The sequence below is a fragment of the Stylophora pistillata genome, chromosome 1 (genome assembly GCF_964205215.1).
Source record: "Stylophora pistillata chromosome 1, jaStyPist1.2, whole genome shotgun sequence".
NCBI lineage: Eukaryota > Metazoa > Cnidaria > Anthozoa > Scleractinia > Pocilloporidae > Stylophora > Stylophora pistillata.
In genome coordinates, this window is record NC_142519.1 from 19,825,573 (window position 1) to 19,842,045 (window position 16,473).

Consider the following 16,473-nt stretch of genomic DNA (forward strand, 5'->3'; position numbering starts at 1 on the left):
TTTTTTTTTTTTTTTAATCGTGAAAGCGCCTTTTCGATGTCCGGTTTTGCATCCAAAACAAATTTACAGATTCAAATTAGGTTAAATTGGGTTAAAGAGTTTAAAAGTAACCATTAAAGCCTCATTATTTCAGAGCAACTGAGATTCGATGTTAAGCCAAGCTGCATTAGTAGCTGCACGATAGTGTATACACTAAGTTAGAAACTATTTGATCTTATTGATAACAATACAGTCGTCTATTGCAGGAAAGGTAATAAATCCAGTAAAAGCTTCTTATTAAGATGACTAAAAGAACAGTACATAAAAGCAAAGAACCTAATTTGGTCTGCTATGAAAAAATAAAGTGACCGTGGATTTAAAAAAATATAGATGACCAAAACTGAATAACATTTCCTGCTTTCGTCAGAGAAGAATCAAAAGTGTGCATCCTTCACTTTGAATGCAATAGAATATGTATATCTTTACTTATAATCACCTAGTGACTCGTGGATTCTGAATAGTTAGCAGAGAAGCTGGGAGTATGGTTACATCTCAGTAAGCCAGGGAGGACACACAAGTTATGACAGCCATGATTAAAGGCCAACCGATGGGTGTCTACACAAACGGTGTGACTGTTTCTTTAAATGTAAAGGGAATGTGTGACAACATCACTCAGGCGAGCGACTCTTGCCGTACCCTTCAAAACGCCAACTTTCGCCGCGCACAAAGAACGACAATATAAATCATTCAAATTAAAGTGTGTAGTGGTGAACAGTCGAGAAAATTTCTTCGCAAATTTGCAGGTTAATATGAAGCTTTTGAACATTTCATATCTCTCCTTGAAATCCAAATATACAAATGATCACGTTGTTTTTTTGGTCCCCCTCCCCCCTTCCCTGTGCTTCCAACATAACGTGCTAGGCACTCACACCTCTGTTGCTATTAATTTATTAATTTATTTATTAATTTATTTTAATTTTATTAATTTTTTATTAATTTCAGGTGAAGATCATGCTGAGAGACTGAATCGTCATTAAACTATCATTTACGAAGTCGTCTCTCCTAAGTAATTTTTAGTTCTCTCCAGATACCAGAAGGATTTAAAAACAAACAATCTTACGTGCTCACATAGACTCCACGTACGGCTTTGATTGGAAAATTAAACAGTTGTTATCAGAAAACCGACCCAAACGCTTTCACAAGAAAGTCACAAATGCACAACAACATACTTAATGCTTTGATCAGAATATTAAAGTGGGGGAGATAATCGAGTCTAAAAATGACTAAGATTTCACTCATGGCGTATTAGACTTAACTGAGAGTATTTTCATGGAATTCTCTTTGATAAAAACACTGTGTGACGTTTATCCTTATCATATACAACTTACTTGAGCCATTCGTTGTGTGCTGTCCAACCATTTATAGCAACAATCTTTTTCAAGTTTTTCTCTGACTCGTCGAAACTCAGCCACAGTTCTCCTGTAGTGTCCGCCGCCAGGAAGAACCTTAAAAGATAGTTCAAATGTCTCAAAAATAGCTGTTGTTCTTTGGAAGATATTTTATAGATTACCTCTAAGTGAAAAGGCTAATGGTTAGTTGCCTAACTTGAAATGAGATTCACAAAAACGACACCCGTGTGCAATGCTAACTACAGTAATGGATAAGGCCGTTTTGGAAATTTTACCTGTTCCTGCTTATTTCTGTTACCTCTCTAACTTTAAAGTTATAGTGTTTAATTTGGTTAACACAATGCAACATCAGTGTAGGGGTAAAGGAATCTCAAGTTAAATAATAGGACTTTAAGAATTATCTAGGGTAATCATGGAATATGTACGCCCTGTCAAATCAGTTATCGAAAAAAAAGAAAAAAATTCAGTTTTAAATATAACTACATAAAGTAATATTTGACTGTGTGTGAATGTCGGGAATGGCTAAAATGGTTCACTAACTGTAAGTCTGACCCCTAAAAACATTTCCTAAGCTAAACACCTGACCTCGGCTGTTCGAAGGTTGGACAACGCTATCCTCCTGATAAATCTTTATCCGTTGGATAACGTTATCCGCCATTTAAACAACTGGACACAGAAAATTGGCAACTCAAATATTTTTTTTACCGGTACAAGCCGTTTTCTGGTGCCTTGAAAAAACCGCGTATCCTTGAACCGTAATTATCATCGACGTTGTGTGGTGCGTCAAACTTGTCCAGCACCTCAATGCTCGAGGGGTTGTTTGGAAAGTTTGGATTAGAAGTGAGGTCCATTATTCTATAGCCTGGGATATCTTGCCACACCTCACGAATAACACCAGCGAACGGGTCACCTGAATATCAAGTGAAGCAGCTTCAAAGGTAGTTCACTAAACGCGCACATGTTAGCTTAAAATTGATTGCATTGGACACAACATCCACTACAGCCAATCCGGCAGAATATCTAAACTGTACCGAATAAGGATACAAACAGTTCTGTTCTTTTGGGGTTGAATTTGCAAAATATTCACTGCTACGATGTTTCTCCAAAGATTGCAAATTAATTTGAAAATCATACGTGAACTGTTTCCTTATTTTTTCAACATCGAGATTTCAGCGTCTAGATGCTATACATGCTACACTACAGCGGGTAAAACCAAAATTTGTCATCTTCGCCACAAAACGTGTTCATTAAACAGTTGAAGCCTCTTTTGTTAGTTACTATTTGTTTTGTTTTTTTTCTTACCAGGCATTCTCCATTGAAGTATTTCTTTGGTAATAGGTCTCATGAATCGACCGCTGGGCAAACGCACTCCGGCGGAGAGCGAGTCAGTTGACTCAGTGCCTTTCTGTAGTCCAACAATGTAGTAATATTTTCCAGCCTCTAGTATCACAGACTTGGAGCTTTGACCAGCATATCTAAATACAACAATTAAATCCAGGAAAAGAGTCAATCGATCAGACAGGCTAATTAAGTTTACGTATTCTTGTTTCAGTCAATTACAAACTTAACGGTAATTAACACAGTTTATTACATAGATATTGCTTAAATACCAAAATTCCTCTTCTTTCGGAACATGATACCTTCACCGCGGGCAGTGAATCTTCACACGCGAAAGAACCAATGACATCACAGTAACCGGCTTCATCGAACTGGCGGTTTTATTATTTACGAAGGGTTGCACCGTTCTTTCCGAACATCAGTAAGATTGAATTCATTTTCAAGTTGAGCGAAGGACATTTTTGTAACAAGAGCATGTTTTATCTTGAAGTTGAAAGGCAAAGTAGCTTTTCTACCCGCTGAGTTTGACGCGCTGGTTATTTCTTCATTGGTGCTCCTAAAGGAAGTTTTAGAATTGTCTTTGATTTAAATATGTCTAATTAATATCTATATGATAAACAGAACATTGAATTTCCTCATGTGGGTACGAATTTATCCACACCCGAAGATAAAACTAGTATAAACTCGCGGCCAGGCAATATCCTATATACATGTAATCCGTCATTGGATGAAAAATTAGCGAAACGGCAGCTTAATTCTACCCTCGCATCTCCAATAAGTTAAATATCAGATGACTATCTTTCCAAGGTAACATTCTCTACATTTTACTCAGTGAAAATCGCGAGGTAAAGGTTATAATTGCTTAATTAAGCACATATTTTCTCACTTGAGGCTAAAGCTCTCATGTTTAAGTATAAAGAAAACACGTACTTATTCCACTGGTTGTGGCCAGTTGCCTGATCCAGCGAAACCATTTTTGACAAGTTCTGCTGGCTCTCTGTGCTGCTCATCCACAGTTCGCCACTCTGTGATCCAGACATGTAGAAAGTGTAGTTCCCAGTCTCAGGTGCCACGAAATATCCTTTCACCCTGCTACCGTAGTCTTTGTCAATGTCAAATGGAGAGTCAAAGTTTTCAATAATCTCAATAAGTGAGGGGTCGTTAGGGTAGTAGGGATCGTCTTTCAACTTGTTGATGGATTTTCCGGGCAGTTCTTTCCACACCTCGCGAATAAGGCCGGGGTATGGCATTTCTGTGTAAACAAATAAAAAAGGATAATGTTACGTTCCTCTCTCCTCCCATATTTTTGAGATCGGCGAAGAAACGAAGAAAATTAAAAAAAAAAAAAAAAAGGCTGCTGGAGATGTAAGTAACATTGGAAACTGCAAGGCCAGGAAAATTAAAAGGTATGACCACGGTATGCATGCGATCCCGGCCGGTCGAGTTAGATCTGTACTGTAGTTTGTTTTTTTCTTGTATTGGAGCTAACTGTACAACGTAAACAGTAAAGCTAATGGCATAAAATCGTGCACCTGAGCGTTGTTCTAACTGTGGATTTCATAGTACACCCCTTAAAATCAAGACAGAGCTGAGTTATGTCGAGCTCGCAACAACTTAAACTAAAACCAAATATGCCCTCATGTTTGTACACCAAACAATTTCACAGATTTACATTGAAAGTAGAGCTTTTCCCATGTCTTACTTTGATAACTTCAAACTACACCAGTGGAGAGTAGGTAATCACTCAAAAATGAATAGGGTTTGATAAGAAACGGATTATTTCGGCTTAAAATAATGTGATACCACCCGTTTAAGCGTCCAGTGACAGACTCGGTAAATGTTCAGGAAGTCGTGAATCTAGATAAACTACACTTTTTAAAAACGATACTCACTCTTTCCACCATATATTTTTTCGACATCTTTCTTCTCAAGGAACCTTGGGAAGATAGCAAGGGAGCCAATTGAGAACTCTGCAGGGGAGTACTCGGGTCCGACATTTTTACGACCGACTATGAAGTCGGCACTCTCGGACACCACGTCACGGGGCACACTCTTAGGAGTCTTTGTCCAGCCTCGGAACTGACTGTCAGTGTAAAGCCACAGGCCGTCAGACAGACTCCAGCTCAGTACTACTCGCTGCCATCTGCAAACAAATGAAATGCATCATCGCAAGTTATATGTTAAATTCTAAGTTATTCAAATCATGGATTGAGTTTCTAGGATTTTCTGCGGGTTCTCCGTACTTTCTCCTCCTCAGAAAACCAATACTTAAGACTCAAATTCGACCGAGAATCCACAGTGGAAAAGAACGCCATCACAAGGATTGGCCTCTGCCTATTCTTTGAATTATCATTTGTGAGCTGTTATCTAAAACTTCCCGAGTTTTAAAAAATACTCTCACAAGAAGTACATGATGTAGTACTTTAGAAAAGCAAACTTCCTACAAAAAGGAGGGAAACAAACGTGTTATGGTCGAGCTGGAAGGCTCCTTCAAGTTGATAAGGTGATGAGTAAAATGAACAACATGTAGAAAGTACTTACAATACTCATGATATTTTTTACAATATAGTGTGGATAAGTGTTTTTGTGTGGTAGCTAATCCGTAAACCAGAAAATGTACCAAAGGATTTTTAGTTCATATCAAATGTGTATGCGACCTAACTGACAAAGGAAGAAAGATAAACGTGTCTGTTCTCACAGAGGCATATCAAGATAAACCTACCTCACGGTAAAGATAGAGGTTCTAACTGTCCATGTCAGAGTGTCTTCATCCGTGCTCATGGCAACACTGAAGTACAAGTTGTTGTTGAGGAGGTATGCAGACAGACCTTTAGTACCTTTTTGGTGACCGCCAGAGTCTAGAATGTAATGGGGTTCTTTGTATGTGCGAACGATCTGCAAGGAAGGGTAGCTAATTTAAAGAAATGCAAGTAAAGAACAAAAAATATTTATTGTAAAGGTCAACATCTTAAGCGAACAAAGACAATGCTCGCCTTGCCATAGGTAATGAATCTAGAATGTAATTATCGATTTCTTTTACCGCAATTCTTACCCGGTTAAATTTAAGCTTGCAGCTCAAGCTTAGTCCATTGGGACACTTGGAAGGATCATGGAGACATTTGCTATCAAAGTTTCCAACTTTAAGGAAGGATTCTTTCCCATCAAGATGCACTCCTCCATCCACAGCTCTGACTGGTCCATGCACCTCGATATCTGGACTGCCAGTTATCTTTTTGTCTTGAAGCTTTGGCAGCAGCCACATGTACCGTGGGACAACTGTAGAGATGACAATAAAGTAGTAAGTTACAGAAAATTAGCCAGTTGCCGTCAGTCGTAACCAAAGTGGCACACACTTTGTTAGTCTAGTATCTACAGACACTTAGCCGCACTCAATTGATAAGTATGACCAATTTCTAAGAAACTGATTTTTTTTGCTCAACGTTTAAACGGGTTGCCTAGTGCCAATATGTAAGGTAGCAACTTTCTAAAAATAGCACTGTCGTAAACTACTTGATGGCAAGTTTTGGAGCACTTACCTGTATTATCAAAAGTAAAGACATAGGGAACATCTTCAGGCGCAAGGAAACGTGTAAATGCGTAAAGTGAGCTTATATACATCCTGAAGAAGAAACAAAGTCATTTTAAGCAACTGAGATTAAACACGGTAAAGATTTTGTCCTGATAGAGAGCACTGAGATAATAGAGCACGGGAGAGGTAACTCGGAGTAGGTGAACCAGGGGTATAGCGTCCTCAGCGCCTTTACCACGCGCGCTTAGTTTTCCATTCCGGTGCTATATTTTCAGAGCGACTGGTTATCTCAATAATGACTGCAGTTGACTATAAGTCGATGATATCATTAAATTTCGTATGTTTTTTGGTTTTACAGTTTGCACCATGAAATTCCAGTCTTGAACACTTGTTTAGCTTCTGCCAAGATATCTTATCACCAGAGATTTCTTGTTGACTCCCTAAGTCACAACTTATCTGTGATAAGAGCTATGGCTCGTAATCGCTCCGCCATGCAGTCATCATTTGGTCATGTAAAACCAGTGGAATTACCTAGTGTACTTGAAGGGTGGGTTTCCACTCTTTCTACCAATAGTAAGTCGAGCCTGTTTATTTGGTATCAGGCTGGTTTCTGTTCCGTCCTTCAGGGAGTCCCTGAACGCTCCGTTGACATACAGCATCAGCCCTTCTTCTTTCTTCCAAGTCAACACTATATCCTGCCACTCATTGGTGACAAGCTCCATTGACAGCTGCCATTCTTTGGTTGACGTCACAACCTACAAAGAAGATCAATTTGCTTGTAAGGGGACAAATCATCCACACAAAGTAAAGAAAATGACGTCGACACATCGAAAAAAAGATAGTGGTGGTGAACAGAGGTATAATCACGTCGATCATGTGATGTGATCGTCCTAGTGAGGGTACTCCTGAAAAACATTATTGTCAGTGACAATTACAGATGTTTCGACAATTCGAGCGATCAAATTACATTATATGATTGTTTCTTTCTTTGGGACGGAAATGACTTACTGCGACATTGGCAGCTGTGACGTTAAAAATCTCATAATATTTCAGGGTCAATTCCAATAGCTTACTCTAAGAATATCTTAATGGACTGAGTTTGTTGTTGGCATTGTTATTACTGAGTGAATAATGAAAGGAGGTTTTACTCAATCACCTGGTAATATAGTGAGCCATTTTGAATGTAGATTGACACGCCGCGCGAGTTGCCGCTGGAGTCTAAAACATATCGTTTGTCGTTGTAAGACAAAGCGTCGTCGTCGAAATTGAGCTGTGAAAAAATAAGTTCATGGAAATCAATCATCTGTCAGAAGAAAGAAAGGTCATCGAGGATGTAATTCTAACAGACAAACAAGCACTATAAATATAAAAAGTAGGCAGAACTCTTCTTTATAAACTGAATCAATTTACTTTGATGATTGTTTCCAGCAACTTAAGCACGATCAGGAAACTTTCTGTCTTCGATTATACGCACCAATAACGAGTTTGACGCTTTTGAAGATATACTCCAAAAGTAAGTAAAGTATTCTGAGAGAATAAAGGCACAATTTATGCAAGAATAGAAAATAACTTCCATTGTATTTAAGCTCTCTATGTCCCTGATATAGAAATTCCTGGGGAATGTTTTCTCACTTTCTAGTCCTTATTACAGTTTATACCTGTAACGCATAGGAGAAGCCCTTGATACAGAGATCAGGATCACCCAAACACTGTCCATAAAAATCCCCTGCATCCAGCCATGAGTCCACTCCATTGAGCTGAAGACCACCGTCCACTGATTTAACATTACCATGCGAGGCAATGCGGTTAGATCCGTGAATACGGCTGTTGGATATCTTTTGTACAGTCCACAAATACTGAGGAGTCACTACAAGAATAGAGAGAGTGCAATTTATGACATCAATAAGCTTCCAGGTGCTTTGTTTAATCAGAATGGACTGGTTGAACCTTTCTGTCTGCAAATAGAGCGGATCAACCGGGAGAACTGACACCATTGTCCTTGCCCTTGTCTTATGACTACGCGAAATACAGTGGACTTTTGCGTCCCCACTAATACAGAAAATGATCACAGTGATACAATATAATTTAGATTCTAGCATGAAAAACGAGTGAAGGTGAAAAACTTGACCTTCCCATTTTCTTTAGTACCAGAAAGGTCTCTCTCCGCTCGGCCATGCATACCGATTAATGGAAAGCCTCTTCAGGCTAATACGTGTCACTTCCTTGAGTCACTGTAATCCTCAGCTGAACGATACAGAAATACTATATCAATTAGGTCATTTTGAACCACTCTTTTCATCAAGAGAGGCTTGTCTGTGTTGATGTTATAGTTATCAAAACTGGCGTCAGAAATGACATAAGTACTAGCTGGGAATTATCACGGCTCTCTCACCGGAATGGCTTCCAAATATCGTCACGCTTGTGTCAATGTCAGGATTCAGTAATGACTTGTTGGAGACAAATTTCTCAACCTCTTGAGTCAAAGTTGCGTCTGTTTGGAAATGAAAAATATTGAAGAAAAAAGAGCGTAAGACAAGTAACATTAGTTCTTAAGGTCTTAACACTGTTCAGAGGAAACAGCCCTTGGTAAAGAGAATGCTTTTGAATCGAGGAAAATATATGATTATCTTTTAAATTTCATGGAAATTGGCAATTCGAAGTTACTTAAAATTGTGAAATTGTTGTCGACGACAGAGGTACAGTGTTCAAGAACTAGCATCACTTACCATTAAGTGGATGATGTGGGCCCTTAGGACCTTCAAGAAAGAGCAGAGCCAATGTATAAGCCAAACACAATCTAGTAACTTATGTTCTTTACAGATTGTCTACGCTTTTTAGTTTTCTGCAGCTGTCTTTCATTTTCGCTGTATACCCCTACCGCTTTGAAAATGTGGGAAATGTTTACCTTACAGTTTAAATTTTGAAGTATTAACCCTTTGCATCCCAAAATCAGCTTTCATATTCTCCAAACTGCTCTCTTTATAGTTACTCTGTTAGAGGCAAGGGGAATTCGTTTGACAATCAAGACCTTAAATTGGTGATCATTTCCGTTATTCTCATGACCCTTGCATTTGATTCAGGGATGATAATCTTAGGAGAAATAAGAAATTTCTCACCGTTAGTGCTTAAAAGTTTAACAAATCTTGACAAGATCTCTGGGGAAAATAAACTATAACCGCAAAATTCCTTGCTTAAAAAGTGTTATTCTAACAGGTTATCGAGAAATTAAAAAAAAATCGTTTAAAATTAGGATAAGAAAGTTTGAAAGCTTGTTTTATCATTTAAGCCAGTTTACTTACTTGGTTTTTTACAAATAAAACTAAACTGGCTCTGACATGGCTCGTCGTGCCATTTTCCAGTGCTTGTCACTATTGCGCATGACACCCCTCCATTGTTGGGTGACTTCTCGTCCCAGTTGGTGTACGAGGACGTCATACGGTCAGTCCACACCCAGTCTCCCTCGTTATCAATGTCATTGTAGCCAATCCAAAAGTCTGATTTCAAATACACCTGAGAAAGCGTTTTGCCGTCAGTTTCACTTTCAAAGTCTAGACTTTGAATACTTCAGGGCTCGAAAAGTTGGGCCAAGGCTCATGAACTGCTGTAACTTTATTTGGTTTTAGAGGTTGCAAGTGAAGCCCTTTCGGGGTTATTAATCAAAGGCATATTTATTTGACGAGTGGCAATGAACTGGCGATAACCCTTACTCTTTTTCTACATTAAAAATCCTGGACAATTTTACATGTCGCGAGCGCAGGAAAATACTTGTTTTATAGCTTGGATAAATCATTTCATGTCCCACCTGGGGCTCGGATTTTTCTATTACACTAAAAATCATTTCGAAGCTGAAAAAACTGCAACAGACAAACCTGTGATATCATAGTCTCCTCGTCATCACTCAGTATACTTGCTAACGACGCCTGTTCGTCCATACATGATACTAGCGCATTTTCCCATGTTTTAGGTTCTTTGAAAAGTTTGTAGCATCCTCGAACTGAGTTTAAGGTCAGCTTCTTCCAGCCCTTGCCACAATCTTGAATCACAAAAAATCCTTAAATATTGCTGATTTTTGTTATTCTTTTTTTTTTTATTACAAGCGATGGACGTGTACGACAATTTTCTACGATAAATTTTAACAAGAGATAATAACTTTTTTCTCTTGATCTCAAAGATCAAATACGACTTTTAAGCGTATCTCTCAACAGAAACCGACGACGTTTCTCCACCTTAACAAAGGAATTTTTTACAACAGCTATGTTATAATTCTTTTTAAAATACAAATCATCTTTGAAAAGTCTCCGCACTCGTGAAAATTGCGTTATATAATGAAAACTGAAATCCAATCAAAGTAGTCCAGAGTATGTGCGCTGGAAGAAGATTTAATCAGAGTTTTGTTACCTTCTGGTTTCTTCTTACAGAGGTACTCATGCGTCTGTGAGCACGATGCATCTTTCCATTTCCCTTCTTTAGAACTTAACAGTACACAGTCTCTGCCTTTGCCATGGTCGTCCTTAGCGCTACTATCCCAGTTCGTGAAAACAGACAAACTTGAATCACTCCAAGTCCATGTGCCGTCTCTGGATTTGTCCCGGTATCCTAACCAAGATTCAATGTTTGTAAAGTTTTCAATGAAACGTTGTTCATAGGCGTTGGTCACGCTGAAAAGCTCTCCGCCAAAGCCCTTGCACGTCTGATGTGCGTTGTCCCATGATTTACGTTCGAAGATCTCTTTGTAACAAAATGAACCAAAATCACCGAGAGCTCCGATCCAACCAGCGCCACATTGAAGATCTGTAAGTTAAATTACAAAAAGCGTCACTGCAACTCCTAACCTTCATCTTAAGATTCAAATTATCAATAATCCGTTCTCTGCGTGCCAAGGGACATTCCACTAACTTAAGACCATGAATTGGTTGAGAGACAACACCTAATTGATTGAATTTACGTAGCATTTATCCTGATCATATTTTTCACGCAACCGGTTGGGGTAAATAATGTGAGGGTTGCTCTACTGGAGCTCACTGTTTCTCCCCAGACATTTCTTGTCAAACAGATTGTTGATCCGTGAGCAGGAGTTTCGTTTGTCAACCGAAAAGAAGTTGGTTCTCTTACCTGGCTTTGGTCGAATTAAATTCTTTTTTCCGATATTACCATTTGAACTTGGGTTTGCGTTCGAGTTTGAGTTTGCTTGGTGAGCTTGGTCACTTTGTTGTCCCTCTGGTGGCAGTGGAACTGGGTAGAACGGATAAGGACAAAACTCGTCTCCTTCACAAGGTTTGCGCTGTGATAGAAATCAACGAAGAGAAACACAATGAATCATTAATGAGTCAACAAATAATACTAATAAACGTATATAGCAACGGAACACAGCAAAACCATTTATTACTTTTGCACTCTTAAGTCACGTAGAATGAATGTTTCAAAAGTTCTTGCCCACAGCTAATGCAATCAGCAGGATTTATATTGTTTTTCCATTTGTCTGAAGTGTTTTTCTCAAATTCCCTGTTTGTACGATGGAATGGCAATGAAGAGAATGATTTCTAACATGTTAGGATATCAGATCGTAAAGAATTTCAAATGTTAATTTAGAAAGATGAGACCGCTGATTTAGGGGAACGACATTTTTCGAGACTAATTTAAGAGATGAAACAGTAGATGAACTTAGTGCGCTTGTCACCAGTACTAGAAGTGATAGTAGAGTAGTATAGTTGCAGTAGTAGCATAAGTATAAGTAGTAGTACTAGAAGTGGTATAGTTTAGAAGCACTATTAGTAGAAGCATCAGTAGTTGTAGCAGTAGTCGGAAGTAAAAAGTAGTAGAAAGAGGGGGGGTAGAATAGACAGGGAAGTCAGATTTCTTTCGAGGTACCCTTGAGTTCAACATGAACAATTTGAATAGAATGAACGAAAGCCGGTTTGCAGTAAAACATTTAAAGTGAGTAAAGTAATAATTGTTCCATTTATCTCACGGGTTTACTGTCTTTCCCATCATTGTCTTTCTTCCATGCTGCTGACAGCTGAGGGGAAACAAACTGACTTGGTTCGCCAAACAACTGGTTGTCAAACATTCTTTGCTGCAATGAATGAAACCAGGGGACAGATGAGCCAAAGAAACCTAAACGTTCGGTATACGAATGATGGTTTGATCGTTAAAAAAATTCAGCTTAGTTACATAACATTGGTAGAAAAGCCAATACCTCCATTAACTCTAAATTTTCGCTAATTGTTAACTGTTCCAAGAAATGGAGAATAATCATAAAGTTTGTAAATGAAAGCGATCTTCGTGGTAATGAACACTACATGAGCAGTAGTGATAATAACGCCTGAATAAAATTCAGGCCTGTACTGGATCCCATACAGGCTGATTTTTTTCAGGCCTTATTTTCACCACTGCTCAAGTAGTGTTCATTATTGCGAGGGTCGCTGTCATACACATTTCTTAAAACCGCAGTGCACATATATGATTTTCATATATTCTCGGTCATTGACTCAGTTAAATTTATTGAACCGCGTAAAAAAAAATCATCGTTCTCACTAAATGACAGAGAAGAACTGTAGCAGGTATAACTGATTTATGCCCCCAGTACATCATAAGTCAAACTTGATTTCTTTGCAGTGAAATTCCTTTAACTGCGAATACATCAGTCATCAATATAATGCCATACACAGACGTTGACCATTTTGCTTTTCATGTCTATTTTACCAGTTAATTTAGTCTCTTCAACTAATCTTATTTCAGGCCTAAAATCATAAGTGCCAAAACTTATGATAGGTGCAGATTGAGGGCTACCATGGAATTTTCTTTAAAACAGTACAGATCTAGAAAGTTAAACAAAAAGGAGCAGAAGTTTTGCATACTCCTTTAAATCTCTATCTCTTCGCTGCCATTAGATCTTTGGTTTTTTTCCGAACTGAGTGCAAACTATTCCTTAAGTTTAGAGATTTTAAACGTCGATGCTTTGATCGGGTTATAATTTATGGGAAACTGAGTTGTTAAGGCGTCGATCAATTCGAAGCCTCAACATTTCCCCCACACCAACCCCCGTGCATTTGAACTTTTAAAGATTGCTTTCAAATGCCCCACCCAATATTGAACGATTCTTTGTGTGATCAACGAATGTTAGCGAAGTCACCACGTATTTGTTTTTGGCGCTGCGGTTGGATTTTACGCTCGTTAGCATCATTGTACGATGTAAAAAATGTCTTTCTTAGCCATTCACTTACGAATGCAGACTCTTTACTCTTAAACATACATACATACATACATACATACATACATACATACATGACTTTATTTAAACTCGGATTTTAGAGTAGCTCAGAGAGCTAGTGTCTCTGAGTAACTAACACCCAGAGAGGTGTATTTCATGTGGAACACTGGGCCAATACTTTACTTTAGTGCCTGAAAGTCCTTTAATTAAAAATACGCCAATTTTTTGTATACAAGAATTAGGACCTTTTGTCAAAAAAATAGGATGACTCAAACACAATAATTATTAAGTGCTTTCAATCCAAGGAACCCCTTATAATGTCTTGTCATGTCCTTACTCTTAATTTTGAATATCTTTCTATCAAAGTTCCTTACAGCGTTTCCTGTGTTTGATAGATCGTTTTGACTTCCTTCAGGTGGCAATGGTATTGGATAAGGCTTTCCCCCTTCTGGAAACCATTGACGACCGACCGCTGGCTGTTGACATCGCAGTCATTTCAAAGCAATCAAACGATGGTTCAGAACAATCAAACTGTATTAGTATCCACGATCATGTTTATTACTCCCGAAGAAAAAACGAAAGTTAGCACATTTTTCGATGTTAGTCAACGCATGTAGAGTAAAAGTTAGTTCGATTACAGCTGAAGGGTTCTTCAAGACGCCTATTGCTTGGAACGATTTGAGGAAAACAACGAACGTTAACACGCGAAATTGTCGCTTTACATTATCCGACGTTTGTCGGTTAGAGAATGTTAGTTCGATAATCGCTTAAGTGTTCCTCCTAATAACATCTCTAAGTTTGTGAAATGATTTTCAGATCCAAGACTAAGCTCATTTGAATCTTAAAGCTAAAAAGTACAGCAAACATAAGAAATTTACTCTGATTAGGAATTTTCAATCTTATCAGATATAACTTGTACAATAAACAACCGATGTTAACATTATGCATTGATGTAATGGAGAATTGATTTACGATTGCGATAGTAGTGTCGACAGTGGGTATGATTTGTTTCAAAGTTAGATGATTATTTTAATGCGCTATGTTAAAGTTAGAAGTATCACAGTTTAACTAAATCATCCCAACAGGATTAAAAATGTCACATAAAACACAGCAGATTATTATGATATTTGGGAATAAACTAAAACATGTGTATACATATGAACTTTTGTCTTCTTGTTACTTTTTAGGGACAGAGGGTATCTTCCCTTCGTAGGAAAACAAACAAACAAACAAACAAAAAGAGTGATTACTCTGGAACCCAGATCTAACGAGCACCTTAAATAACGAAGGCCCCACCACTGTGAGAGCTAATTTGGACCTGTCAGTTGTAAAGAGTGCAGTACATGTATCAGTGATCTTGGTTTCAGGGAATCTTATTACCAATACCCGTCATAATAAGCATGTTTCCATGACAGCTCAGGAAATCATTCGTTGTATCCGGGTTCCACTGTTTTATTGAACGAAAACGACGAAAGCTCACGAGACAACAAAAGGAATATAACGTCTATCATTAGTTCAGTACACGGCAGCTTTTTATATTTCGTCGCCTTTTCTTCTCTTCCTTGTTTTCGTAATCGTATCACTATTATACTTTCTTCCACTTTTTACTTACCTGTGGGTTGGTGTTTGCTTGGCTAAATGGATAATAAGGAGACTGAGACGGCAGTGACCCACGAGCAGAAGCCTGGGAAGAAGTCTTAGTAAAATAAAAGAAGTTCCAAGTTAACGCACTTAAAAACAAAGCAGCTATGTGGCGAATCAATAATGATGAATCTTTACTTCCCTGTTGGTTGTAACACTATTTCTTCGGGTAATTCGCAATCAATATTACAAACACGATCAGTTCTTTAATCATCTGAGACGCTCCTCAGTGTCTTTGTTTTTATATATATCCCCGAATGTACCCTCCGGTAGTAAAATGCCTTACTAGGAAAGATCCGTGTTCAAATTTTGCGATATAGACTGAGATGACAAAGACCGCAATTTTATCTTGAATATCACATCTGAGAGTAGGTTTTAGGGTTTTAGGGCCATCACACTAAACATTGTGCAGCAAAAATAGTGCTTCTTTGCCAATTGAAGTAAATGTTAATGTCATAGTCATCCCAGTTTTCCCCTTAGACAAAACTGTCAAAATCTTCTCCAAACATTAAATAGTGACACCATTCCGAATAGCCGAGATCGGACGCAAACTAACGCAGAGGTATAAAGTAGTATAAGCCACCTTAGCCCTTCCACTCCCAAGATCTATTTAGCAATTCTCCTTACTGTCTGTCGTACAATTCTTATGATGATATTTCGGAGAATTTTTTATGGGATCAATAATCCCTTGATTGGTATTTTTCTGTATTCTTATCACTCTTCTGATCGATATTGTAAGGAGAAATTCTGTCTTGGTCAGTTCTGGGAGTTGAACAGTTGAAAGGTAACTCTCCATTTGTAAACGTCGTAATACCTTCAACGCGTCTTGGTTATTTTCGGTTTCTTGGCTGCCATGGTAACCATGGTTTCCTTGTCCTCCCTCAGGGGGTATGGTGAATGGATATATCGGCGGTGCCGGGCTGGACCTTCCTTGACCTGATGTTTATAGGTTTTTAAAGTTAATATACGACCATTTAAGGTTATCATTCGTATGTCTGTCAACACGTTAGTGAGCGGTAGTTCTGATAGGATAGTTTGGGACTTTCCTCGGCCTGCTTTACATAGGTTTTGATACTCAATATACGGTTTATTGAGGTTATTGTTCGTATCTGTGCGAACAGGTTAGTCATTGCCAACTCTGACATGGCATTTCAAGGAGCTTGTTAACAGTGATAGATCTGTGAGGTGCGTTGAATAATCTTAACGGTTTTAATTTTCTTTACTTACTATTGAGTGTACAATTCAAATGAACAATTTCGTTTTCTGGACAGCTTTGCATCAGCGTTAAATGATCAGAGCACTGGAGACAGCTAAATGCAACTTGATTGAATGGGTTTTCAAGATAAAGCTTAAAAGTTTTCGTGGAC

The 16,473-nt window shown here is 38.3% G+C and overlaps 1 protein-coding gene across 6 annotated transcripts in view; it reads right to left on the bottom strand.

The window, feature by feature from the left end:
• Positions 1-16,473, bottom strand: part of LOC111337536 (uncharacterized) — a 52,917-nt gene that overhangs the window by 13,798 nt on the left and 22,646 nt on the right. For 5 of the 6 annotated variants that reach the window (XM_088742774.1, XM_088742778.1, XM_088742768.1 and 2 more), the window contains 21 exons: positions 15,921-16,042; positions 15,078-15,161; positions 13,840-13,941; positions 12,224-12,328; positions 11,368-11,536; positions 10,654-11,046; positions 10,125-10,288; positions 9,555-9,765; positions 8,982-9,011; positions 8,648-8,746; positions 7,914-8,122; positions 7,412-7,525; positions 6,787-7,010; positions 6,263-6,345; positions 5,779-6,002; positions 5,449-5,621; positions 4,619-4,869; positions 3,657-3,978; positions 2,691-2,863; positions 2,094-2,298; positions 1,368-1,484 (listed from right to left, as the gene is read on the bottom strand). In XM_088742774.1, coding sequence (XP_088598900.1) covers positions 1,368-1,484; positions 2,094-2,298; positions 2,691-2,863; positions 3,657-3,978; positions 4,619-4,869; positions 5,449-5,621; positions 5,779-6,002; positions 6,263-6,345; positions 6,787-7,010; positions 7,412-7,525; positions 7,914-8,122; positions 8,648-8,746; positions 8,982-9,011; positions 9,555-9,765; positions 10,125-10,288; positions 10,654-11,046; positions 11,368-11,536; positions 12,224-12,328; positions 13,840-13,941; positions 15,078-15,161; positions 15,921-16,042 — 3,574 coding nt within the window. The remainder of the gene's footprint in view (positions 1-1,367; positions 1,485-2,093; positions 2,299-2,690; positions 2,864-3,656; positions 3,979-4,618; positions 4,870-5,448; positions 5,622-5,778; positions 6,003-6,262; positions 6,346-6,786; positions 7,011-7,411; positions 7,526-7,913; positions 8,123-8,647; positions 8,747-8,981; positions 9,012-9,554; positions 9,766-10,124; positions 10,289-10,653; positions 11,047-11,367; positions 11,537-12,223; positions 12,329-13,839; positions 13,942-15,077; positions 15,162-15,920; positions 16,043-16,473) is intronic. The other variant, XM_022943868.2, reaches the window with a different exon arrangement.